This window comes from Ranitomeya variabilis, chromosome 6 (genome assembly GCF_051348905.1).
Source record: "Ranitomeya variabilis isolate aRanVar5 chromosome 6, aRanVar5.hap1, whole genome shotgun sequence".
NCBI lineage: Eukaryota > Metazoa > Chordata > Amphibia > Anura > Dendrobatidae > Ranitomeya > Ranitomeya variabilis.
The window spans coordinates 569300595-569327831 of record NC_135237.1 but is presented as its reverse complement, the minus strand read 5'-3'; the positions used below and the strand labels follow the sequence as shown (position 1 = coordinate 569327831).

General features: G+C 56.3%; 1 protein-coding gene across 1 annotated transcript in view; it reads right to left on the bottom strand.

Annotated features, from left to right (window-relative positions):
- The window catches only part of LOC143783104 (1-phosphatidylinositol 4,5-bisphosphate phosphodiesterase gamma-1-like), a 141948-nt gene that overhangs the window by 99509 nt on the left and 15202 nt on the right, over nucleotides 1-27237 (bottom strand). Inside the window, exon 2 of the mRNA XM_077271364.1 lies at nucleotides 1907-2056. Within this exon, the coding sequence (XP_077127479.1) occupies nucleotides 1907-2056 (150 nt within the window). The remainder of the gene's footprint in view (nucleotides 1-1906; nucleotides 2057-27237) is intronic.

Here is a 27237-nt window from a genome sequence, read left to right as displayed (position 1 = left end):
AATATATACCCAGCAGGCCCATCCCCCAATAATATATACCCAGCAGGCCCATCCCCCAATAATACATACCCAGCAGGCCCATCCCCCAATAATATATACCCAGCAGGCCCATCCCCCAATAATATATACCCAGCAGGCCCATCCCCCAATAATACATACCCAGCAGCCCCCCAATAATATATACCCAGCAGGCCCATCCCCCAATAATATATACCCAGCAGCCCCCCAATAATATATACCCAGCACGCCCCCAATAATATATACCCAGCAGGCCCATCCCCCAATAATACATACCCAGCAGCCCCCCAATAATAAATACCCAGCAGCCCCCAATAATATATACCCAGCAGCCCCCCAATAATATATACCCAGCAGGCCCCCAATAATATATACCCAGCAGGCCCATCCCCCAATAATACATACCCAGCAGCCCCCAATAATATATACCCAGCAGCCCCCCAATAATATATACCCAGCAGGCCCCCAATAATATATACCCAGCAGGCCCATCCCCCAATAATACATACCCAGCAGCCCCCCAATAATATATACCCAGCAGCCCCCAATAATATATACCCAGCAGCCCCCCAATAATATATACCCAGCAGCCCCCCAATAATATATACCCAGCAGGCCCATCCCCCAATAATACATACCCAGCAGCCCCCCAATACTATATACCCAGCAGCCCCCAATAATATATACCCAGCAGCCCCCCAATAATATATACCCAGCAGCCCCCAATAATATATACCCAGCAGGCCCCCAATAATATATACCCAGCAGCCCCCCAATAATATATACCCAGCAGGCCCCCAATAATATATACCCAGCAGGCCCATCCCCCAATAATATATACCCAGCAGGCCCATCCCCCAATAATATATACCCAGCAGCCCCCCAATAATATATACCCAGCAGGCCCATCCCCCAATAATACATACCCAGCAGCCCCCCAATAATATATACCCAGCAGGTCCCCAATAATATATACCCAGCAGGCCCATCCCCCAATAATACATACCCAGCAGCCCCCCAATAATATATACCCAGCAGGCCCCCAATAATATATACCCAGCAGCCCCCCAATAATATATACCCAGCAGCCCCCAATAATATATACCCAGCAGCCCCCCAATAATATATACCCAGCAGCCCCCCAATAATATATACCCAGCAGGCCCCCAATAATATATACCCAGCAGGCCCCCAATAATATATACCCAGCAGGCCCCCAATAATATATACCCAGCAGCCCCCCAATAATATATACCCAGCAGGCCCATCCCCCAATAATATATACCCAGCAGGCCCATCCCCCAATAATAAATACCCAGCAGGCCCCCAATAATATATACCCAGCAGGCCCCCAATAATATATACCCAGCAGCCCCCCAATAATATATACCCAGCAGCCCCCAATAATATATACCCAGCAGCCCCCCAATAATATATACCCAGCAGGCCCCCAATAATATATACCCAGCAGGCCCCCAATAATATATACCCAGCAGGCCCATCCCCCAATAATATATACCCAGCAGGCCCCCAATAATATATACCCAGCAGCCCCCCAATAATATATACCCAGCAGGCCCCCAATAATATATACCCAGCAGGCCCATCCCCCAATAATATATACCCAGCAGCCCCCCAATAATATATACCCAGCAGGCCCCCAATAATATATACCCAGCAGCCCCCCAATAATATATACCCAGCAGGCCCCCAATAATATATACCCAGCAGGCCCCCAATAATATATACCCAGCAGCCCCCCAATAATATATACCCAGCAGGCCCCCAATAATATATACCCAGCAGCCCCCCAATAATATATACCCAGCAGGCCCCCAATAATATATACCCAGCAGGCCCATCCCCTTCCCCAGAATCGGTCACTGACCAGCTACGCTGATGGTCTTTAATCTGAAGTCGGCTCCATACAAGATGATGAAGCAGAGGGAGGCGTCCACTTTCCGGGCGTCTTCTGGGAACCTCTCAAAATCTCGGGAATTCTTTCCAGGTCGAATCTCTTTGATCTCTCTGATATCAACTGGAAAAGAAAAAGAGGACGGACATTAAACAAGCGAAAAAAAGCGGACACAGCGCTGATAGGCACACCCTGCTGGGAGGAGTAGTGCTTCTATATGGAAGGCCACATGTTTCACCATAGCAGACACTGATCCAGCAGCACTCAGAGATGTGCTCATATCATCAGAGGCTATAGAGGCAGGCTGCAGAGCTTTCCCCATATCACACACTGATCCAGAGGGACATCTGAGACAAGAGGCGCCTGAGAGCGAACAGCAGCGCAGCAGAGTTCTGTATGAACGGAGTCCAGAGACTTCAGAGCTTCTATGGAGCAGAACCGCAGCAGCAATAAGAAGGGAGAACACTGACTGCAGCTCTGGGTGTGAACGCTGAATGGCCGCAGCTCTGGGTGTGAACTATGAGTGGCCGCAGCTCTGGGTGTGAATGCTGAGTGTCCGCAGCTCTGGGTGTGAACGCTGAGTGGCCACAGCTCTGGGTGTGAACGCTGAGTGGCCGCAGCTCTGGGTGTGAACGCTGAGTGTCCGCAGCTCTGGGTGTGAACGCTGAGTGGCCGCAGTTCTGAGTGTGAACACTAAGTGTCCGCAGCTCTGGGTGTGAACTATGAGTGGCCGCAGCTCTGAGTGTGAATGCTGAGTGGCCGCAGCTCTGGGTGTGAACGCTGAGTGTCCGCAGCTCTGGGTGTGAACGCTGAGTGGACGCAGTTCTGAGTGTGAACGCTAAGTGTCCGCAGCTCTGGGTGTAAATGCTGAGTGTCCGCAGCTCTGGGTGTGAACGCTGAGTGTCCGCAGCTCTGGGTGTGAACGCTGAGTGTCCGCAGCTCTGGGTGTGAACGCTGAGTGTCCGCAGCTCTGGGTGTGAACGCCGAGTGGCCGCAGAGCTCTGGGTGTGAATGCTGAGTGGCCGCAGCTCTGGGTGTGAACGCTGAGTGTCCGCAGCTCTGGGTGTGAACGCTGAGTGTCCGCAGCTCTGGGTGTGAACGCTGAGTGTCCGCAGCTCTGGGTGTGAACGCCGAGTGGCCGCAGAGCTCTGTGTGTGAACGCTGAGTGGACGCAGTTCTGAGTGTGAACACTAAGTGTCCGCAGCTCTGGGTGTGAATGCTGAGTGTCCGCAGCTCTGGGTGTGAACGCTGAGTGTCCGCAGCTCTGGGTGTGAACGCTGAGTGTCCGCAGCTCTGGGTGTGAACGCTGAGTGTCCGCAGCTCTGGGTGTGAACGCTGAGTGTCCGCAGCTCTGGGTGTGAACGCTGAGTGTCCGCAGCTCTGGGTGTGAACGCTGAGTGTCCGCAGCTCTGGGTGTGAACGCTGAGTGTCAGCAGCTCTGGGTGTGAACACTGAGTGTCCGCAGCTCTGGGTGTGAACGCTGAGTGTCCGCAGCTCTGGGTGTAAACGCCGAGTGGCCGCAGAGCTCTGGGTGTGAACGCCGAGTGGCCGCAGCTCTGGGTGTAAACGCCGAGTGGCCGCAGAGCTCTGGGTGTGAACGCTGAGTGGCCGCAGCTCTGGGTGTGAACGCTGAGTGGCCGCAGCTCTGGGTGTGAACGCTGAGTGGCCGCAGCTCTGGGTGTGAACGCTGGGTGTCCGCAGCTCTGGGTGGGAATGCTGAGTGGACGCAGTTCTGAGTGTGAACACTAAGTGTCCGCAGCTCTGGGTGTGAATGCTGAGTGTCCGCAGCTCTGGGTGTGAACGCTGAGTGTCCGCAGCTCTGGGTGTGAACGCTGAGTGTCCGCAGCTCTGGGTATGAACGCTGAGTGGACGCAGTTCTGAGTGTGAACACTAAGTGTCCGCAGCTCTGGGTGTGAATGCTGAGTGTCCGCAGCTCTGGGTGTGAACGCTGAGTGTCCGCAGCTCTGGGTGTGAACGCTGAGTGTCCGCAGCTCTGGGTATGAACGCTGAGTGGACGCAGTTCTGAGTGTGAACATTAAGTGTCCGCAGCTCTGGGTGTGAACGCTGAGTGTCCGCAGCTCTGGGTGTGAACTATGAGTGGCCGCAGCTCTGATTGTGAATGCTGAGTGGCCGCAGCTCTGGGTGTGAACGCTGAGTGTCCGCAGCTCTGGGTGTGAACGCTGAGTGGACGCAGTTCTGAGTGTGAACGCTAAGTGTCCGCAGCTCTGGGTGTGAATGCTGAGTGTCCGCAGCTCTGGGTGTGAACGCTGAGTGTCCGCAGCTCTGGGTGTGAACGCTGAGTGTCCGCAGCTCTGGGTGTGAACGCTGAGTGTCCGCAGCTCTGGGTGTGAACGCCGAGTGGCCGCAGAGCTCTGGGTGTGAATGCTGAGTGGCCGCAGCTCTGGGTGTGAACGCTGAGTGTCCGCAGCTCTGGGTGTGAACGCTGAGTGTCCGCAGCTCTGGGTGTGAACGCTGAGTGTCCGCAGCTCTGGGTGTGAACGCCGAGTGGCCGCATAGCTCTGTGTGTGAACGCTGAGTGGACGCAGTTCTGAGTGTGAACACTAAGTGTCCGCAGCTCTGGGTGTGAATGCTGAGTGTCCGCAGCTCTGGGTGTGAACGCTGAGTGTCCGCAGCTCTGGGTGTGAACGCTGAGTGTCCGCAGCTCTGGGTGTGAACGCTGAGTGTCCGCAGCTCTGGGTGTGAACGCTGAGTGTCCGCAGCTCTGGGTGTGAACGCTGAGTGTCCGCAGAGCTCTGGGTGTGAATGCTGAGTGGCCGCAGCTCTGGGTGTGAACGCTGAGTGTCCGCAGCTCTGGGTGTGAACGCTGAGTGTCCGCAGCTCTGGGTGTGAACGCTGAGTGTCCGCAGCTCTGGGTGTGAACGCCGAGTGGCCGCATAGCTCTGTGTGTGAACGCTGAGTGGACGCAGTTCTGAGTGTGAACACTAAGTGTCCGCAGCTCTGGGTGTGAATGCTGAGTGTCCGCAGCTCTGGGTGTGAACGCTGAGTGTCCGCAGCTCTGGGTGTGAACGCTGAGTGTCCGCAGCTCTGGGTGTGAACGCTGAGTGTCCGCAGCTCTGGGTGTGAACGCTGAGTGTCCGCAGCTCTGGGTGTGAACGCTGAGTGTCCGCAGCTCTGGGTGTGAACGCTGAGTGTCAGCAGCTCTGGGTGTGAACGCTGAGTGTCTGCAGCTCTGGGTGTGAACGCTGAGTGTCCGCAGCTCTGGGTGTAAACGCCGAGTGGCCGCAGAGCTCTGGGTGTGAACGCTGAGTGGCCGCAGCTCTGGGTGTAAACGCCGAGTGGCCGCAGAGCTCTGGGTGTGAACGCCGAGTGGCCGCAGCTCTGGGTGTGAACGCTGAGTGGCCGCAGCTCTGGGTGTGAACGCTGAGTGGCCGCAGCTCTGGGTGTGAACGCTGAGTGTCCGCAGCTCTGGGTGGGAATGCTGAGTGGACGCAGTTCTGAGTGTGAACACCAAGTGTCCGCAGCTCTGGGTGTGAATGCTGAGTGTCCGCAGCTCTGGGTGTGAACGCTGAGTGTCCGCAGCTCTGGGTGTGAACGCTGAGTGTCCGCAGCTCTGGGTATGAACGCTGAGTGGACGCAGTTCTGAGTGTGAACACTAAGTGTCCGCAGCTCTGGGTGTGAATGCTGAGTGTCCGCAGCTCTGGGTGTGAACGCTGAGTGTCCGCAGCTCTGGGTGTGAACGCTGAGTGTCCGCAGCTCTGGGTATGAACGCTGAGTGGACGCAGTTCTGAGTGTGAACATTAAGTGTCCGCAGCTCTGGGTGTGAACGCTGAGTGTCCGCAGCTCTGGGTGTGAACGCTGAGTGTCCGCAGCTCTGGGTGTGAACGCTGAGTGGCCGCAGAGCTCTGGGTGTGAACGCTGAGTGGCCGCAGCTCTGGGTGTGAACGCTGAGTGTCCGCAGCTCTGGGTGTGAACGCTGAGTGGCCGCAGAGCTCTGGGTGTGAACGCTGAGTGGCCGCAGCTCTGGGTGTGAACGCTGAGTGTCTGCAGTTCTGGGTGTGAACGCTGAGTGGCCGCAGAGCTCTGGGTGTGAATGCTGAGTGGCCGCAGCTCTGGGTGTGAACGCTGAGTGGCCGCAGCTCTGGGTGTGAACGCTGAGTGGCCGCAGCTCTGGGTGTGAACGCTGAGTGGCTGCAGCTCTGGGTGTGAACGATGAGTGTCCGCAGCTCTGGGTGGGAACGCTGAGTGGCCGCAGCTCTGGGTGTGAACGCTGAGTGGCCGCAGCTCTGGGTGGGAACGCTGAGTGGCCGCAGCTCTGGGTGTGAATGCTGAGTGGCCGCAGCTCTGGGTGTGAACGCTGAGTGGCCGCAGCTCTGGGTGTGAACGCTGAGTGGCCGCAGCTCTGGGTGGGAACGCTGAGTGGCCGCAGCTCTGGGTGTGAACGCTGAGTGGCCGCAGCTCTGGGTGTGAACGCTGAGTGGCCGCAGCTCTGGGTGTGAACGATGTGTGTCGACAGCTCTGGGTGTGAACGCTGAGTGGCCGCAGCTCTGGGTGTGAATGATGAGTGTCCGCAGCTCTGGGTGTGAACGCTGAGTGTCCGCAGCTCTGGGTGTGAACGCTGAGTGGCTGCAGCTCTGGGTGGGAACGCTGAGTGGCCGCAGCTCTGGGTGGGAACGCTGAGTGGCCGCAGCTCTGGGTGGGAACGCTGAGTGGCCGCAGCTCTGGGTGTGAACGCTGAGTGGCCGCAGCTCTGGGTGTGAACGCCGAGTGGCCGCAGCTCTGGGTGTGAACGCCGAGTGGCCGCAGCTCTGGGTGGGAACGCTGAGTGGCCGCAGTTCTGAGTGTGAACACTAAGTGTCCGCAGCTCTGGGTGTGAACTATGAGTGGCCGCAGCTCTGAGTGTGAATGCTGAGTGGCCGCAGCTCTGGGTGTGAACGCTGAGTGTCCGCAGCTCTGGGTGTGAACGCTGAGTGGACGCAGTTCTGAGTGTGAACGCTAAGTGTCCGCAGCTCTGGGTGTGAATGCTGAGCGTCCGCAGCTCTGGGTGTGAACGCTGAGCGTCCGCAGCTCTGGGTGTGAACGCTGAGTGTCCGCAGCTCTGGGTGTGAACGCTGAGTGTCCGCAGCTCTGGGTGTGAACGCCGAGTGGCCGCAGAGCTCTGGGTGTGAACGCTGAGTGTCCGCAGCTCTGGGTGTGAACGCTGAGTGTCCGCAGCTCTGGGTGTGAACGCTGAGTGTCCGCAGCTCTGGGTGGGAACGCTGAGTGGACGCAGTTCTGAGTGTGAACATTAAGTGTCCGCAGCTCTGGGTGTGAATGCTGAGTGGCCGCAGCTCTGGGTGTGAACGCTGAGTGTCCGCAGCTCTGGGTGTAAACGCCGAGTGGCCGCAGAGCTCTGGGTGTGAACGCTGAGTGGCCGCAGCTCTGGGTGTGAACGCTGAGTGTCCGCAGCTCTGGGTGTAAACGCCGAGTGGCCGCAGAGCTCTGGGTGTGAACGCTGAGTGGCCGCAGCTCTGGGTGTAAACGCCGAGTGGCCGCAGAGCTCTGGGTGTGAACGCTGAGTGGCCGCAGCTCTGGGTGTGAACGCTGAGTGACCGCAGCTCTGGGTGTGAACGCTGAGTGGCCGCAGCTCTGGGTGTGAACGCTGAGTGTCTGCAGCTCTGGGTGGGAGCTCTGGGTGGGAACGCTGAGTGGACGCAGTTCTGAGTGTGAACACTAAGTGTCCGCAGCTCTGGGTGTGAATGCTGAGTGTCCGCAGCTCTGGGTGTGAACGCTGAGTGTCCGCAGCTCTGGGTGTGAACGCTGAGTGTCCGCAGCTCTGGGTGTGAACGCTGAGTGGACGCAGTTCTGAGTGTGAACATTAAGTGTCCGCAGCTCTGGGTGTGAACGCTGAGTGTCCGCAGCTCTGGGTGTGAACGCTGAGTGTCCGCAGCTCTGGGTGTGAACGCTGAGTGTCCGCAGCTCTGGGTGTGAACGCTGAGTGTCCGCAGCTCTGGGTGTGAACGCTGAGTGTCCGCAGCTCTGGGTGTGAACGCTGAGTGTCCGCAGCTCTGGGTGTGAACGCTGAGTGTCCGCAGCTCTGGGTGTGAACGCTGAGTGTCCGCAGCTCTGGGTGTGAACGCTGAGTGTCCGCAGCTCTGGGTGTGAACGCTGAGTGTCCGCAGCTCTGGGTGTGAACGCCGAGTGTCCGCAGCTCTGGGTGTGAACGCCGAGTGGCCGCAGAGCTCTGGGTGTGAACGCCGAGTGGCCGCAGCTCTGGGTGTGAACGCTGAGTGGCCGCAGCTCTGGGTGGGAACGCTGAGTGGCCGCAGCTCTGGGTCGGAACGCTGAGTGGCCGCAGCTCTGGGTGTGAATGCTGAGTGGCCGCAGAGCTCTGGGTGTGAACGCTGAGTGGCCGCAGCTCTGGGTGTGAACGCTGAGTGTCCGCAGCTCTGGGTGTGAACACTGAGTGTCCGCAGCTCTGGGTGTGAACGCTGAGTGGCCGCAGCTCTGGGTGTGAACGCTGAGTGGCCGCAGCTCTGGGTGTGAACGCTGAGTGTCCGCAGCTCTGGGTGTAAACGCTGAGTGGCCGCAGAGCTCTGGGTGTGAACGCTGAGTGGCCGCAGCTCTGGGTGTGAACGCTGAGTGGCCGCAGCTCTGGGTGCGAACGCCGAGTGGCCGCAGCTCTGGGTGCGAACGCCGAGTGGCCGCAGCTCTGGGTGTGAGCGCTGAGTGGCCGCAGAGCTCTGGGTGTGAACGCTGAGTGGCCGCAGCTCTGGGTGTGAACGCTGAGTGGCCGCAGCTCTGGGTGTGAACGCTGAGTGGCCGCAGCTCTGGGTGGGAACGCTGAGTGGCCGCAGAGCTCTGGGTGTGAACGCTGAGTGGCCGCAGCTCTGGGTGTGAACGCTGAGTGGCCGCAGCTCTGGGTGTGAACGCTGAGTGGCCGCAGCTCTGGGTGGGAACGCTGAGTGGCCGCAGCTCTGGGTGGGAACGCTGAGTGGCCGCAGAGCTCTGGGTGGGAACGCTGAGTGGCCGCAGCTCTGGGTGTGAACGCTGAGTGGCCGCAGTTCTGGGTATGAACGCTGAGTGTCCGCAGCTCTGGGTGGGAACGCTGAGTGGCGGCAGCTCTGGGTGTGAACGCTGAGTGGCCGCAGCTCTGGGTGGGAACGCTGAGTGGCCGCAGCTCTGGGTGTGAACGATGTGTGTCGACAGCTCTGGGTGTGAACGCTGAGTGTCCGCAGCTCTGGGTGGGAACGCTGAGTGGCGGCAGCTCTGGGTGTGAACGCTGAGTGGCCGCAGCTCTGGGTGGGAACGCTGAGTGGCCGCAGCTCTGGGTGTGAACGCTGAGTGTCCGCAGCTCTGGGTATGAACGCTGAGTGGCCGCAGCTCTGGGTGTGAACGCTGAGTGTCCGCAGCTCTGGGTGGGAACGCTGAGTGGCCGCAGCTCTGGGTGGGAACGCTGAGTGGCCACAGGTCTGGGTGGGAACGCTGAGTGTCCGCAGCTCTGGGTGGGAACGCTGAGTGGCCGCAGCTCTGGGTGGGAACGCTGAGTGGCCGCAGCTCTGGGTGGGAACGCTGAGTGGCCGCAGCTCTGGGTGTGAACGCTGAGTGGCGGCAGCTCTGGGTGTGAACGCTGAGTGGCCGCAGCTCTGGGTGGGAACGCTGAGTGGCCGCAGCTCTGGGTGTGAACGCTGAGTGGCGGCAGCTCTGGGTGTGAACGCCGAGTGGCCGCAGAGCTCTGGGTGTGAACGCTGAGTATCCGCAGCTCTGGGTGGGAACGCTGAGTGGCCGCAGAGCTCTGGGTGTGAATGCTGAGTGTCCGCAGCTCTGGGTGGGAACGCTGAGTGGCCGCAGCTCTGGGTGGGAACGCTGAGTGGCCGCAGCTCTGGGTGGGAACGCTGAGTGTCCGCAGCTCTGGGTGGGAACGCTGAGTGGCCGCAGAGCTCTGGGTGTGAATGCTGAGTGTCCGCAGCTCTGGGTGGGAACGCTGAGTAGCCGCAGCTTTGGGTGTGATTGTAGGACGGGGGAATTTTTCATGCCCAGATGATGGGTGATGATGGACGCTCGCCGGTGTGCGGTCATCACTGGCACAGGGGGACGATATGGGGTTTTACCCCTAGCAGCCCCCAGGAGGTGTCAGGGGTCAGATACACACAAGCTGAGGGTCTCCCGGGGTCCCCTAGACACACCGGACCCCATGCACAACTACATGCCGCCTGCAGTGTAGAGCATGGAGATTCCATGGCAGCTGCGGCATTCTGGGACATGTCTACTCTTGCAGGACTCCTCGCTTGTGTAATCCGGTGGGTTTTCTTTCGGCCTGGATGGTCCATGAGGTCAAAACTTTTGTCAGTAACATTCCCATGGCAACCAAGTCACAGGGCCGGGGACTTTGGAGCCGTCTGGTCCTGGCACGGGACCTTGCCAGCTGTGGGACCGCTGCACAGAAAGAGTCCGCTGTGCGCAGAACCTTCCAGATCAGTCATTAAAGGGCCGGCGCCGAATCATTCTGCACAGTTGTCATCACTTCATGTGTCCGGTCCTGTGTAGGATCTCTGCTTGCTGCAGGATAGTGAAATAATGAGTATTCACAGTCAGTGGCTGAAACCCACCTGCGGGCACGTCCGGCACAGGCCAGTCACATAGTCCAGGGGTCTGACCACCATCACGTCTGCTCGGGTCCTCAGGCCCCTCTACGGCACTTGTTCCATAAGCTGCAGTCCCGGATCCTTCCTACACAGAGCTGCGGTATAAAGTATGGGGGAAACAGCGGGAGCCTGAGCGTGTAATGAGGCGGAGGGTGGATGTCAGACCACCGCAGACCCCAATAGTCAGTGCAGCTGCACTCACTGTATAACACACAATGGCGCTGACGCCATCAGCAGATCGCACTCGTCCATTTTATGTCCAAGTGTGAATGAAACCCAAACTCATTCACAGACTGGCAATCTGTCCCAGCCCAGAACTCGCTGCCCCAGTGTCTAACGAGACCGCTCTCCTCTGCTGATGTTTCGCTACAGTGTATCAGTGCACGCACAATGGTGAGACCTCTGTCACATACAATCGTCCCACCTAAAGCATTTCTACTCTATCTGGGATAGGCCCTGAAAGCCAGACAGGGAGACCCCCATCTATCGGGGACCTGGGGTCTCATCATGGAGCCCCAGCTGTCAGACATTTGCAGCATGTTCTGTGGCTAAATTCTAGAAAGATCTGACTAGTCCTGATCATCCCACCGTATGCAGGGGAATCGCTCGCCCGCAGCCTGAGGGTTTCCCTACATAAACCATTATTGCAGTATAGTGTGATGTCATCAGACGCAGTGATGATGTCATCGTCAGCTCATTATTACACTCGGATCATCTTATTGGGACCTTATTACAGTGATTGTCTGGAGACGGCAGAGCTGATCTGGATCCTACGTCTTCTTCTACTTCCAGGATCAGCTCCTATGACTTGGAAGCATCAACCCAGCCACGAAGAGGTTAAAGTGAGCCGTAATCTGCCCCCACCCTCGCTCTGCAGGCTCTATTCTGGGTTCAGCCAGGAAGCTGCAGACTTGGGCAAACAGATTTATGGTACAGAGACAATAAAAGCAGAGGCCCAGGGTGCATAGGCAGCAGAGCATCTTCCCAGGGTCCACCATGCAGCAAAGTATTTTACCAGGGTCACCAGGCAGCAGAGCATTTTCTCAAGGTCCACCATGCAGCAGAGCATCTTCCCAGGGTCCAACATGCAGCAGAGCATCTTCCCAGGGTCCAACATGCAGCATAGCATCTTCCCAGGGTGCAGCAAGCAGCAGAGCATCTTCTCAATGTCCACCGGCAGCAGAGCATCTTCCCGGGGTCGAACAGAGAGCAGAGCATCTTCCTGGGGTCCACCAGGCGGCAGAGCATCTTCCCTGGGTACAAGAGGCTGTACAGCGTCTTCTCAGGGTCCAACAGGTAGCAGAGCTCTTCCCTGGGTCCACCAGGCAGCAGAGCATCTTCCCGTGGTCCACCAGGAAGCAGAGCATCTTCCTAGGGTCCACCAGGAAGCAGAGCATCTTCCCAGGGTCCACCAGAGAGCAGAGCATTTTCCTGCAGTCCACCAGGCAACAGTGCATCTTCCCAGGGACTACCAGGCAGCAAAGTATCTTCCCAGGGTTCACCAGGCAGCAGAGCATCTTCCTGGGGTCCAACAGGATGTAGAGCTTCTTCCCAGAGTTGGCATTCTTGGGCACAGACTGTTGTAAGTATCCAAGCAAGTACTTGGATAAGAATACAGTAATTAACCAGAGCCAGCATGGGCTTGTAGCAAACAAGTCATGCCAGACTAATCTAATTTCCCTCTATGATGGAATCGCTGACTGAGTGGTTCAGGGAAATGCGGTAGATATAGTATAGCTGAACTTCAGCAAAGCATTTGAAAAAGTATCACATACTATCCTTATTGAAAAAATGACTAAGTATGGGATTGACAAGGCTACGCTTAGGTGGATTCATAAGTGGCTCATTGATCGTACTCAAAGAGTGGTAAATGGTTGCACATCCAATTTGAAGAGTGTTTCAAGTGGGGTACCACAAGGCTCTTTCCTGGCCCCAGTGTTGTTCAACATTTTTATAAATGATCTAGATAAGGGAACCGAAGGTAAACTAATCAAATTTACAGACGATGCAAAGCTAGGAGGCATAGCTAACACTAGAGAAGACAGAGAAAGGATTCAGATGGATCTAGATAAGCTTTGAACAATGGACAGTGAATGGTATTTAACAGGGAGAAATGCAAGATTCTACATCGGGGCAAGAAAAATGAACATTACATCTGCAGAATGGGAGGAATAGAACTAAGCAACAGCACGTGTGAAAAAGACTTGGGTACACTAACAGATCACAGAGTGCACATGAGTCAACAGTGTGATGCAGCAGCAAAAAGGCAAACAGTGCTTGGATGTATTAAGAGACACATAGAGTCTAGATTATGTGAAGTAATTCCCCCCCCCCCCCTCTACTCCTCCTTGGTCAGACTTCATCTGGATACTGGGTCCAGTTCTGGGCTCCACGTTTTACAAAAGACATCAACAAACTGCAGCAAGTTCAGAGAAGAGCGACCAGGATGATGAGAGGACTGTAAAGTATGTCCAACGAGGAACAGTTACAGGATTTGGGAATGTTTAGATTGCAATAAAGAAGACCCAGCATAGAGGGGGCACTGATCTCAGCTCAGTATACAGGGGTCTGACTGTACCCAGCATAGAGGGGGCACTGATCTCAGCTCAGTATACAGGGGTCTGACTGTACCCAGCATAGAGGGGGCACTGATCTCAGCTCAGTATACAGGGGTCTGCCTGTACCCAGCATAGAGGGGGCACTGATCTCAGCTCAGGATACAGGGGTGTGACTTTACCCAGCATAGAGGGGGCACTGATCTCAGCTCAGGATACAGGGATCTAACTTTACCCAGCATAGAGGGGCACTGATCCCAGCTCAGTATACAGGGGTCTGACTGTACCCAGCATAGAGGGGGCACTGATCCCAGCTCAGTATACAGGGGTCTGACTGTACCCAGCATAAAGGGGGCACTGATCTCAGCTCAGGACACAGGGGTCTCACTGTACCCAGCATAGAGGGGGCACTGATCCCAGCTCAGAATACAGGGGTCTGATTGTACCCAGCATAGAGGGGGCACTGATCTCAGCTCAGGATACAGGGGTCTGACTTTACCCAGCATAGAGGGGGCACTGATCTCAGCTCAGGATACAGGGGTCTGACTTTACCCAGCATAGAGGGGCACTGATCCCAGCTCAGAATACAGGGGTCTGACTGTACCCAGCATAGAGGGGGCACTGATCCCAGCTCAGTATACAGGGGTCTGACTGTACCCAGCATAGAGGGGGCACTGATCTCAGCTCAGTATACAGGGGTCTGACTGTACCCAGCATAGAGGGGGCACTGATCTCAGCTCAGGATACAGGGGTCTGACTTTACCCAGCATAGAGGGGTACTGATCTCAGCTCAGTATACAGGGGTCTGACTGTACCCAGCATAGAGGGGGCACTGATCTCAGCTCAGTATACAGGGGTCTGACTGTACCCAGCATAGAGGGGGCACTGATCCCAGCTCAGGATACAGGGGTCTGACTGTACCCAGCATAGAGGGGCACTGATCTCAGCTCAGGATACAGGGGTCTGACTGTACCCAGCATAGAGGGGCACTGATCTCAGCTCAGGACACAGGGGTCTGACTGTACTCAGCATAGAGGGGCACTGATCTCAGCTCAGTATACAGGGGTCTGACTGTACCCAGCATAGAGGGGGCACTGATCTCAGCTCAGTATACAGGGGTCTGACTGTACCCAGCATAGAGGGGTACTGATCTCAGCTCAGTATACAGGGGTCTGACTGTATCCAGCATAGAGGGGGCACTGATCTCAGCTCAGTATACAGGGGTCTGACTGTACCCAGCATAGAGGGGCACTGATCCCAGCTCAGGATACAGGGGTCTGACTGTACCCAGCATAGAGGGGGCACTGATCCCAGCTCAGTATACAGGGGTCTGACTGTACCCAGCATAGAGGGGGCACTGATCTCAGCTCAGTATACAGGGGTCTGACTGTACCCAGCATAGAGGGGGCACTGATCCCAGCTCAGGATACAGGGGTCTGACTGTACCCAGCATAGAGGGGCACTGATCTCAGCTCAGTATACAGGGGTCTGACTGTACCCAGCATAGAGGGGCACTGATCTCAGCTCAGTATACAGGGGTCTGACTGTACCCAGCATAGAGGGGGCACTGATCCCATCTCAGGATACAGGGGTCTGACTGTACCCAGCATAGAGGGAGCACTGATCTCAGCTCAGTATACAGGGGTCTGACTGTACCCAGCATAGAGGGGGCACTGATCCCAGCTCAGTATACAGGGGTCTGACTGTACCCAGCATAGAGGGGGCACTGATCTCAGCTCAGTATACAGGGGTCTGACTGTACCCAGCATAGAGGGGGCACTGATCTCAGCTCAGTATACAGGGGTCTGACTGTACCCAGCATAGAGGGGCACTGATCCCAGCTCAGTATACAGAGGTATGACTGTACCCAGCATAGAGGGGCACTGATCCCAGCTCAGGATACAGGGGTCTGACTGTAACCAGCATAGAGGGGCACTGATCTCAGCTCAGGATACAGGGGTCTAACTTTACCCAGCATAGAGGGGCACTGATCTCAGCTCAGGACACAGGGGTCTGACTGTACCCAGCATAGAGGGGTACTGATCTCAGCTCAGGATACAGGGGTCTGACTGTACCCAGCATAGAGGGGGCACTGATCTCAGCTCAGTATACAGGGGTCTGACTGTACCCAGCATAGAGGGGGCACTGATCCCAGCTCAGTATACAGGGGTCTGGCTGTACCCAGCATAGAGGGGCACTGATCTCAGCTCAGGATACAGGGGTCTGACTGTAACCAGCATAGAGGGGGCACTGATCTCAGCTCAGTATACAGGGGTCTGACTGTACCCAGCATAGAGGGGCACTGATCTCAGCTCAGGATACAGGGGTCTGACTGTAACCAGCATAGAGGGGGCACTGATCTCAGCTCAGGATACAGGGGTCTGACTGTACCCAGCATAGAGGGGCACTGATCCCAGCTCAGTATACAGGGGTCTGACTGTACCCAGCATAGAGGGGGCACTGATCTCAGCTCAGTATACAGGGGTCTGACTGTACCCAGCATAGAGGGGGCACTGATCTCAGCTCAGGATACAGGGGTCTGACTGTACCTAGCATAGAGGGGCACTGATCCCAGCTCAGTATACAGGGGTCTGACTGTACCCAGCATAGAGGGGGCACTGATCTCAGCTCAGTATACAGGGGTCTGACTGTACCCAGCATAGAGGGGGCACTGATCCCAGCTCAGTATACAGGGGTCTGACTGTACCCAGCATAGAGGGGGCACTGATCCCAGCTCAGTATACAGGGGTCTGACTGTACCCAGCATAGAGGGGCACTGATCCCAGCTCAGTATACAGGGGTCTGACTGTACCCAGCATAGAGGGGGCACTGATCTCAGCTCAGTATACAGGGGTCTGACTGTACCCAGCATAGAGGGGGCACTGATCTCAGCTCAGGATACAGGGGTCTGACTGTACCCAGCATAGAGGGGGCACTGATCTCAGCTCAGTATACAGGGGTCTGCCTGTACCCAGCATAGAGGGGGCACTGATCTCAGCTCAGTATACAGGGGTCTGACTGTACCCAGCATAGAGGGGGCACTGATCTCATCTCAGGATACAGGGGTCTGACTGTACCTAGCATAGAGGGGGCACTGATCCCAGCTCAGTATACAGGGGTCTGACTGTACCCAGCATAGAGGGGCACTGATCTCAGCTCAGGATACAGGGGTCTGACTGTACCCAGCATAGAGGGGGCACTGATCCCAGCTCAGGATACAGGGGTCTGACTGTACCCAGCATAGAGGGGGCACTGATCTCAGCTCAGTATACAGGGGTCTGGCTGTACCCAGCATAGAGGGGGCACTGATCTCAGCTCAGTATACAGGGGTCTGACTGTACCCAGCATAGAGGGGGCACTGATCTCAGCTCAGGATACAGGGGTCTGACTGTACCCAGCATAGAGGGGCACTGATCTCAGCCCAGTATACAGGGGTCTGACTGTACTCAGCATAGAGGGGCACTGATCCCAGCTCAGTATACAGGGGTCTGACTGTATCCAGCATAGAGGGGCACTGATCCCAGCTCAGGATACAGGGGTCTGACTGTACCCAGCATAGAGGGGCACTGATCTCAGCCCAGTATACAGGGGTCTGACTGTACCCAGCATAGAGGGGCACTGATCTCAGCCCAGTATACAGGGGTCTGACTGTACCCAGCATAGAGGGGGCACTGATCTCAGCTCAGGATACAGGGGTCTGACTGTACCCAGCATAGAGGGGGCACTGATCCCAGCTCAGGACACAGGGGTCTGACTGTATCCAGCATAGAGGGGGCACTGATCCCAGCTCAGAATACAGGGGTCTGACTGTACCCAGCATAGAGGGGGCACTGATCTCAGCCCAGTATACAGGGGTCTGACTGTACCCAGCATAGAGGGGGCACTGATCCCAGCTCAGTATACAGGGGTCTGACTGTACCCAGCATAGAGGGGCACTGATCTCAGCTCAGTATACAGGGGTCTGACTGTACCCAGCATAGAGGGGCACTGATCTCAGCTCAGTATACAGGGGTCTGACTGTACCCAGCATAGAGGGGGCACTGATCCCAGCTCAGGATACAGGGGTCTGACTGTACCCAGCATAGAGGGGCACTGATCTCAGCTCAGTATACAGGGGTCTGACTGTACCCAGTATAGAGGGGGCACTGATCTCAGCTCAGTATACAGGGGTCTGACTGTACCCAGCATAGAGGGGCACTGATCTCAGCCCAGTATACAGGGGTCTGACTGTACCCAGCATAGAGGGGGCACTGATCTCATCTCAGGATACAGGGGTCTGACTGTACCCAGCATAGAGGGGGCACTGATCTCAGCTCAGGATACAGGGGTCTGACTGTACCCAGCATAGAGGGGGCACTGATCTCAGCTCAGGATACAGGGGTCTGACTGTACCCAGCATAGAGGGGCACTGATCTCAGCTCAGTATACAGGGGTCTGCCTGTACCCAGCATAGAGGGGCACTGATCTCAGCTCAGTATACAGGGGTCTGACTGTACCCAGCATAGAGGGGGCACTGATCCCAGCTCAGTATACAGGGGTCTGACTGTACCCAGCATAGAGGGGCACTGATCTCAGCTCAGGATACAGGGGTCTGACTGTACCCAGCATAGAGGGGGCACTGATCTCAGCTCAGGATACAGGGGTCTGACTGTACCCAGCATAGAGGGGCACTGATCTCAGCCCAGTATACAGGGGTCTGACTGTACTCAGCATAGAGGGGCACTGATCTCAGCCCAGTATACAGGGGTCTGACTGTACCCAGCATAGAGGGGGCACTGATCTCAGCTCAGGATACAGGGGTCTGACTGTACCCAGCATAGAGGGGCACTGATCTCAGCTCAGTATACAGGGGTCTGACTGTACCCAGCATAGAGGGGGCACTGATCCCAGCTCAGGATACAGGGGTCTGACTGTACCCAGCATAGAGGGGCACTGATCTCAGCTCAGTATACAGGGGTCTGACTGTACCCAGCATAGAGGGGCACTGATCTCAGCTCAGTATACAGGGGTCTGACTGTACCCAGCATAGAGGGGCACTGATCTCAGCTCAGTATACAGGGGTCTGACTGTACCCAGCATAGAAAGGGCACTGATCTCAGCTCAGTATACAGGGGTCTGACTGTACCCAGCATAGAGGGGCACTGATCTCAGCTCAGTATACAGGGGTCTGACTGTACCCAGCATAGAGGGGCACTGATCTCAGCTCAGTATACAGGGGTCTGACTGTACCCAGCATAGAGGGGCACTGATCTCAGCTCAGTATACAGGGGTCTGACTGTACCCAGCATAGAGGGGGCACTGATCTCAGCTCAGGATACAGGGGTCTGACTGTACCCAGCATAGAGGGGGCACTGATCTCAGCTCAGGATACAGGGGTCTGACTGTACCCAGCATAGAGGGGCACTGATCTCAGCTCAGTATACAGGGGTCTGACTGTACCCAGCATAGAGGGGCACTGATCTCAGCTCAGTATACAGGGGTCTGACTGTACCCAGCATAGAGGGGGCACTGATCCCAGCTCAGTATACAGGGGTCTGACTGTACCCAGCATAGAGGGGCACTGATCTCAGCTCAGGATACAGGGGTCTGACTGTACCCAGCATAGAGAGGGCACTGATCTCAGCTCAGTATACAGGGGTCTGACTGTACCCAGCATAGAGGGGGCACTGATCTCAGCTCAGGATACAGGGGTCTGACTGTACCCAGCATAGAGGGGCACTGATCCCAGCTCAGTATACAGGGGTCTGACTGTACCCAGCATAGAGGGGGCACTGATCTCAGCTCAGTATACAGGGGTCTGACTGTACCCAGCATAGAGGGGCACTGATCTCAGCCCAGTATACAGGGGTCTGACTGTACCCAGCATAGAGGGGGCACTGATCTCAGCTCAGTATACAGGGGTCTGACTGTACCCAGCATAGAGGGGGCACTGATCTCAGCTCAGTATACAGGGGTCTGACTGTACCCAGCATAGAGGGGCACTGATCTCAGCCCAGTATACAGGGGTCTGACTGTACCCAGCATAGAGGGGGCACTGATCTCAGCTCAGGATACAGGGGTCTGACTGTACCCAGCATAGAGGGGGCACTGATCTCAGCTCAGGATACAGGGGTCTGACTGTACCCAGCATAGAGGGGCACTGATCCCAGCTCAGTATACAGGGGTCTGACTGTACCCAGCATAGAGGGGGCACTGATCTCAGCTCAGTATACAGGGGTCTGACTGTACCCAGCATAGAGGGGCACTGATCCCAGCTCAGTATACAGGGGTCTGACTGTACCCAGCATAGAGGGGCACTGATCTCAGCTCAGTATACAGGGGTCTGACTGTACCCAGCATAGAGGGGCACTGATCTCAGCCCAGTATACAGGGGTCTGACTGTACCCAGCATAGAGGGGGCACTGATCTCAGCTCAGTATACAGGGGTCTGACTGTACCCAGCATAGAGGGGGCACTGATCTCAGCTCAGTATACAGGGGTCTGACTGTACCCAGCATAGAGGGGGCACTGATCTCAGCTCAGTATACAGGGGTCTGACTGTATCCAGCATAGAGGGGGCACTGATCTCAGCTCAGGATACAGGGGTCTGACTGTACCCAGCATAGAGGGGGCACTGATCTCAGCTCACGATACAGGGGTCTGACTGTACCCAGCATAGAGGGGGCACTGATCTCAGCTCAGGATACAGGGGTCTGACTGTACCCAGCATAGAGGGGCACTGATCCCAGCTCAGAATACAGGGGTCTGACTGTACCCAGCATAGAGGGGGCACTGATCTCAGCTCAGGATACAGGGGTCTGACTGTACCCAGCATAGAGGGGCACTGATCCCAGCTCAGAATACAGGGGTCTGACTGTACCCAGCATAGAGGGGGCACAGATCTCAGCTCAGGATACAGGGGTCTGACTGTACCCAGCATAGAGGGGGCACTGATCTCAGCTCAGGATACAGGGGTCTGACTGTACCCAGCATAGAGGGGGCACTGATCTCAGCTCAGGATACAGGGGTCTGACTGTACCCAGCATAGAGGGGCACTGATCCCAGCTCAGGATACAGGGGTCTGACTGTACCCAGCATAGAGGGGCACTGATCTCAGCTCAGTATACAGGGGTCTGACTGTACCCAGCATAGAGGGGGCACTGATCTCAGCTCAGTATACAGGGGTCTGACTGTACCCAGCATAGAGGGGCACTGATCTCAGCTCAGTATACAGGGGTCTGACTGTACCCAGCATAGAGGCGGCACTGATCTCAGCTCAGTATACAGGGGTCTGACTGTACCCAGCATAGAGGGGCACTGATCTCAGCTCAGTATACAGGGGTCTGACTGTACCCAGCATAGAGGGGGCACTGATCTCAGCTCAGTATACAGGGGTCTGACTGTACCCAGCATAGAGGGGCACTGATCTCAGCTCAGTATACAGGGGTCTGACTGTACCCAGCATAGATGGGCACTGATCCCAGCTCAGTATACAGGGGTCTGACTGTACCCAGCATAGAGGGGGCACTGATCTCAGCTCAGTATACAGGGGTCTGACTGTACCCAGCATAGAGGGGCACTGATCCCAGCTCAGGATACAGGGGTCTGACTGTACCCAGCATAGAGGGGCACTGATCTCAGCTCAGTATACAGGGGTCTGACTGTACCCAGCATAGAGGGGCACTGATCCCAGCTCAGTATACAGGGGTCTGACTGTACCCAGCATAGAGGGGCACTGATCTCAGCTCAGTACACAGGGGTCTGACTGTACCCAGCATAGAGGGGCACTGATCTCAGCTCAGGATACAGGGGTCTGACTGTACCCAGCATAGAGGGGGCACTGATCTCAGCTCAGGATACAGGGGTCTGACTGTACCCAGCATAGAGGGGCACTGATCTCAGCTCAGTATACAGGGGTCTGACTGTACCCAGCATAGAGGGGGCACTGATCCCAGCTCAGTATACAGGGGTCTGACTGTACCCAGCATAGAGGGGGCACTGATCTCAGCTCAGGATACAGGGGTCTGACTGTACCCAGCATAGAGGGGGCACTGATCTCAGCTCAGGATACAGGGGTCTGACTGTAACCAGCATAGAGGGGCACTGATCTCAGCTCAGGACACAGGGGTCTGACTGTACCCAGCATAGAGGGGGCACTGATCCCAGCTCAGGATACAGGGGTCTGACTGTACCCTGCATAGAGGGGGCACTGATCCCAGCTCAGTATACAGGGGTCTGACTGTACCCAGCATAGAGGGGGCACTGATCCCAGCTCAGGATACAGGGGTCTGACTGTACCCTGCATAGAGGGGGCACTGATCCCAGCTCAGTATACAGGGGTCTGACTGTACCCAGCATAGAGGGGGCACTGATCTCAGCTCAGTATACAGGGGTCTGACTGTACCCAGCATAGAGGGGGCACTGATCTCAGCTCAGTATACAGGGGTCTGACTGTACCCAGCATAGAGGGGGCACTGATCCCAGCTCAGGATACAGGGGTCTGACTGTACCCTGCATAGAGGGGGCACTGATCCCAGCTCAGTATACAGGGGTCTGACTGTACCCAGCATAGAGGGGGCACTGATCTCAGCTCAGTATACAGGGGTCTGACTGTACCCAGCATAGAGGGGGCACTGATCTCAGCTCAGTATACAGGGGTCTGACTGTACCCAGCATAGAGGGGGCACTGATCTCAGCTCAGTATACAGGGGTCTGACTGTACCCAGCATAGAGGGGGCACTGATCCCAGCTCAGTATACAGGGGTCTGACTGTACCCAGCATAGAGGGGGCACTGATCTCAGCTCAGGATACAGGGGTCTGACTGTACCCAGCATAGAGGGGCACTGATCTCAGCTCAGTATACAGGGGTCTGACTGTACCCAGCATAGAGGGGGCACTGATCTCAGCTCAGTATACAGGGGTCTGACTGTACCCAGCATAGAGGGGGCACTGATCTCAGCTCAGGATACAGGGGTCTGACTGTACCCAGCATAGAGGGGGCACTGATCCCAGCTCAGTATACAGGGGTCTGACTGTACCCAGCATAGAGGGGCACTGATCCCAGCTCAGGACACAGGGGTCTGACTGTACCCAGCATAGAGGGGGCACTGATCTCAGCTCAGGATACAGGGGTCTGACTGTACCCAGCATAGTGGGGCACTGATCTCAGCTCAGTATACAGGGGTCTGACTGTACCCAGCATAGAGGGGCACTGATCTCAGCTCAGTACACAGGGGTCTGACTGTACCCTGCATAGAGGGGGCACTGATCCCAGCTCAGTATACAGGGGTCTGACTGTACCCAGCATAGAGGGGGCACTGATCTCAGCTCAGTATACAGGGGTCTGACTGTACCCAGCATAGAGGGGGCACTGATCTCAGCCCAGTATACAGGGGTCTGACTGTACCCAGCATAGAGAGGGCACTGATCTCAGCTCAGGATACAGGGGTCTGACTGTACCCAGCATAGAGGGGCACTGATCTCAGCCCAGTATACAGGGGTCTGACTGTACCCAGCATAGAGGGGGCACTGATCTCAGCTCAGTATACAGGGGTCTGCCTGTACCCAGCATAGAGAGGGCACTGATCTCAGCTCAGGACACAGGGGTCTGACTGTACCCAGCATAGAGGGGGCACTGATCTCAGCCCAGTATACAGGGGTCTGACTGTACCCAGCATAGAGGGGCACTGATCTCAGCTCAGTATACAGGGGTCTGACTGTACCCAGCATAGAGGGGGCACTGATCCCAGCTCAGGATACAGGGGTCTGACTGTACCCAGCATAGAGGGGCACTGATCTCAGCTCAGTATACAGGGGTCTGACTGTACCCAGCATAGAGGGGCACTGATCTCAGCTCAGTATACAGGGGTCTGACTGTACCCAGCATAGAGGGGCACTGATCCCAGCTCAGGATACAGGGGTCTGACTGTACCCAGCATAGAGGGGCACTGATCTCAGCTCAGGATACAGGGGTCTGACTGTACCCAGCATAGAGGGGCACTGATCTCAGCTCAGGATACAGGGGTCTGACTGTACCCAGCATAGAGGGGCACTGATCTCAGCTCAGGATACAGGGGTCTGACTGTACCCAGCATAGAGGGGCACTGATCCCAGCTCAGGATACAGGGGTCTGACTGTACCCAGCATAGAGGGGCACTGATCTCAGCTCAGTATACAGGGGTCTGACTGTACCCAGCATAGAGGGGCACTGATCTCACCTCAGGATACAGGGGTCTGACTGTACCCAGCATAGAGGGGCACTGATCTCAGCTCAGTATACAGGGGTCTGACTGTACCCAGCATAGAGGGGCACTGATCTCAGCTCAGTATACAGGGGTCTGACTGTACCCAGCATAGAGGGGGCACTGATCTCAGCTCAGGATACAGGGGTCTGACTGTACCCAGCATAGAGGGGCACTGATCCCAGCTCAGGACACAGGGGTCTGACTGTACCCAGCATAGAGGGGGCACTGATCTCAGCTCAGTATACAGGGGTCTGCCTGTACCCAGCATAGAGGGGCACTGATCTCAGCTCAGTATACAGGGGTCTGACTGTACCCAGCATAGAGGGGCACTGATCTCAGCTCAGTATACAGGGGTCTGACTGTACCCAGCATAGAGGGGGCACTGATCTCAGCTCAGGATACAGGGGTCTGACTGTACCCAGCATAGAGGGGGCACTGATCCCAGCTCAGTATACAGGGGTCTGACTGTACCCAGCATAGAGGGGGCACTGATCTCAGCTCAGGACACAGGGGTCTGACTGTACCCAGCATAGAGGGGGCACTGATCTCAGCTCAGTATACAGGGGTCTGCCTGTACCCAGCATAGAGGGGCACTGATCTCAGCTCAGTATACAGGGGTCTGACTGTACCCAGCATAGAGGGGCACTGATCCCAGCTCAGTATACAGGGGTCTGACTGTACCCAGCATAGAGAGGGCACTGATCTCAGCTCAGTATACAGGGGTCTGCCTGTACCCAGCATAGAGGGGCACTGATCTCAGCTCAGTATACAGGGGTCTGCCTGTACCCAGCATAGAGGGGGCACTGATCTCAGCTCAGTATACAGGGGTCTGACTGTACCCAGTATAGAGGGGCACTGATCCCAGCTCAGTATACAGGGGTCTGACTGTACCCAGCATAGAGGGGCACTGATCTCAGCTCAGGATACAGGGGTCTGACTGTACCCAGCATAGAGAGGGCACTGATCTCAGCTCAGTATACAGGGGTCTGCCTGTACCCAGCATAGAGGGGGCACTGATCTCAGCTCAGTATACAGGGGTCTGACTGTACCCAGCATAGAGGGGCACTGATCTCAGCTCAGTATACAGGGGTCTGACTATACCCAGCATAGAGGGGCACTGATCTCAGCTCTGTATACAGGGGTCTGACTGTACCCAGCATAGAGGGGGCACTGATCCCAGCTCACTATACAGGGGTCTGACTGTACCCAGCATAGAGGGGGCACTGATCTCAGCTCAGGACACAGGGGTCTGACTGTACCCAGCATAGAGGGGGCACTGATCCCAGCTCAGGATACAGGGGTCTGACTGTACCCAGCATAGAGGGGCACTGATCTCAGCTCAGGATACAGGAGTCTGACTGTACCCAGCATAGAGGGGGCACTGATCCCAGCTCAGTATACAGGGGTCTGACTGTACCCAGCATAGAGGGGGCACTGATCCCAGCTCAGGATACAGGGGTCTGACTGTACCCAGCATAGAGGGGGCACTGATCTCAGCTCAGGATACAGGGGTCTGACTGTACCCAGCATAGAGGGGGCACTGATCTCAGCTCAGGACACAGGGGTCTGACTGTACCCAGCATAGAGGGGCACTGATCCCAGCTCAGTACACAGGGGTCTGACTGTACCCAGCATAGAGGGAGCACTGATCTCAGCTCAGGATACAGGGGTCTGACTGTACCCAGCATAGAGGGGGCACTGATCTCAGCTCAGGATACAGGGGTCTGACTGTACCCAGCATAGAGGGGCACTGATCTCAGCTCAGTATACAGGGGTCTGACTGTACCCAGCATAGAGGGGCACTGATCTCAGCTCAGGATACAGGGGTCTGACTGTACCCAGCATAGAGGGGGCACTGATCTCAGCTCAGGATACAGGGGTCTGACTGTACCCAGCATAGTGGGGCACTGATCTCAGCTCAGTATACAGGGGTCTGACTGTACCCAGCATAGAGGGGCACTGATCTCAGCTCAGGATACAGGGGTCTGACTGTACCCAGCATAGAGGGGGCACTGATCCCAGCTCAGGATACAGGGGTCTGACTGTACCCAGCATAGAGGGGGCACTGATCTCAGCTCAGTATACAGGGGTCTGACTGTACCCAGCATAGAGGGGCACTGATCTCAGCTCAGTATACAGGGGTCTGACTGTACCCAGCATAGAGAGGGCACTGATCTCAGCTCAGTATACAGGGGTCTGCCTGTACCCAGAATAGAGGGGGCACTGATCTCAGCTCAGTATACAGGGGTCTGACTGTACCCAGTATAGAGGGGCACTGATCCCAGCTCAGTATACAGGGGTCTGACTGTACCCAGCATAGAGGGGCACTGATCTCAGCTCAGGATACAGGGGTCTGACTGTACCCAGCATAGAGGGGGCACTGATCTCAGCTCAGTATACAGGGGTCTGCCTGTACCCAGCATAGAGGGGGCACTGATCTCAGCTCAGTATACAGGGGTCTGACTGTACCCAGCATAGAGGGGCACTGATCTCAGCTCAGTATACAGGGGTCTGACTGTACCCAGCATAGAGGGGGCACTGATCCCAGCTCAGTATACAGGGGTCTGACTGTACCCAGCATAGAGGGGGCACTGATCTCAGCTCAGGATACAGGGGTCTGACTGTACCCAGCATAGAGGGGGCACTGATCTCAGCTCAGTATACAGGGGTCTGCCTGTACCCAGCATAGAGGGGGCACTGATCTCAGCTCAGTATACAGGGGTCTGACTGTACCCAGCATAGAGGGGCACTGATCTCAGCTCAGGATACAGGGGTCTGACTGTACCCAGCATAGAGGGGCACTGATCTCAGCTCAGGATACAGGGGTCTGACTGTACCCAGCATAGAGGGGGCACTGATCTCAGCTCAGTATACAGGGGTCTGCCTGTACCCAGCATAGAGGGGGCACTGATCTCAGCTCAGTATACAGGGGTCTGACTGTACCCAGCATAGAGGGGCACTGATCTCAGCTCAGTATACAGGGGTCTGACTGTACCCAGCATAGAGGGGGCACTGATCCCAGCTCAGTATACAGGGGTCTGACTGTACCCAGCATAGAGGGGGCACTGATCTCAGCTCAGGACACAGGGGTCTGACTGTACCCAGCATAGAGGGGGCACTGATCCCAGCTCAGGATACAGGGGTCTGACTGTACCCAGCATAGAGGGGCACTGATCTCAGCTCAGGATACAGGAGTCTGACTGTACCCAGCATAGAGGGGGCACTGATCTCAGCTCAGTATACAGGGGTCTGACTGTACCCAGCATAGAGGGGCACTGATCCCAGCTCAGTATACAGGGGTCTGACTGTACCCAGCATAGAGGGAGCACTGATCTCAGCTCAGGATACAGGGGTCTGACTGTACCCAGCATAGAGGGGCACTGATCTCAGCTCAGTATACAGGGGTCTGACTGTACCCAGCATAGAGGGGGCACTGATCTCAGCTCAGGATACAGGGGTCTGACTGTACCCAGCATAGAGGGGGCACTGATCTCAGCTCAGGACACAGGGGTCTGACTGTACCCAGCATAGAGGGGGCACTGATCCCAGCTCAGGATACAGGGGTCTGACTGTACCCAGCATAGAGGGGCACTGATCTCAGCTCAGGATACAGGAGTCTGACTGTACCCAGCATAGAGGGGGCACTGATCTCAGCTCAGGATACAGGGGTCTGACTGTACCCAGCATAGAGGGGGCACTGATCTCAGCTCAGTATACAGGGGTCTGACTGTACCCAGCATAGAGGGGCACTGATCCCAGCTCAGTATACAGGGGTCTGACTGTATCCAGCATAGAGGGGCACTGATCTCAGCTCAGTATACAGGGGTCTGACTGTACCCAGCATAGAGGGGCACTGATCTCAGCTCAGGATACAGGGGTCTGACTGTACCCAGCATAAAGGGGGCACTGATCTCAGCTCAGGATACAGGGGTCTGACTGTACC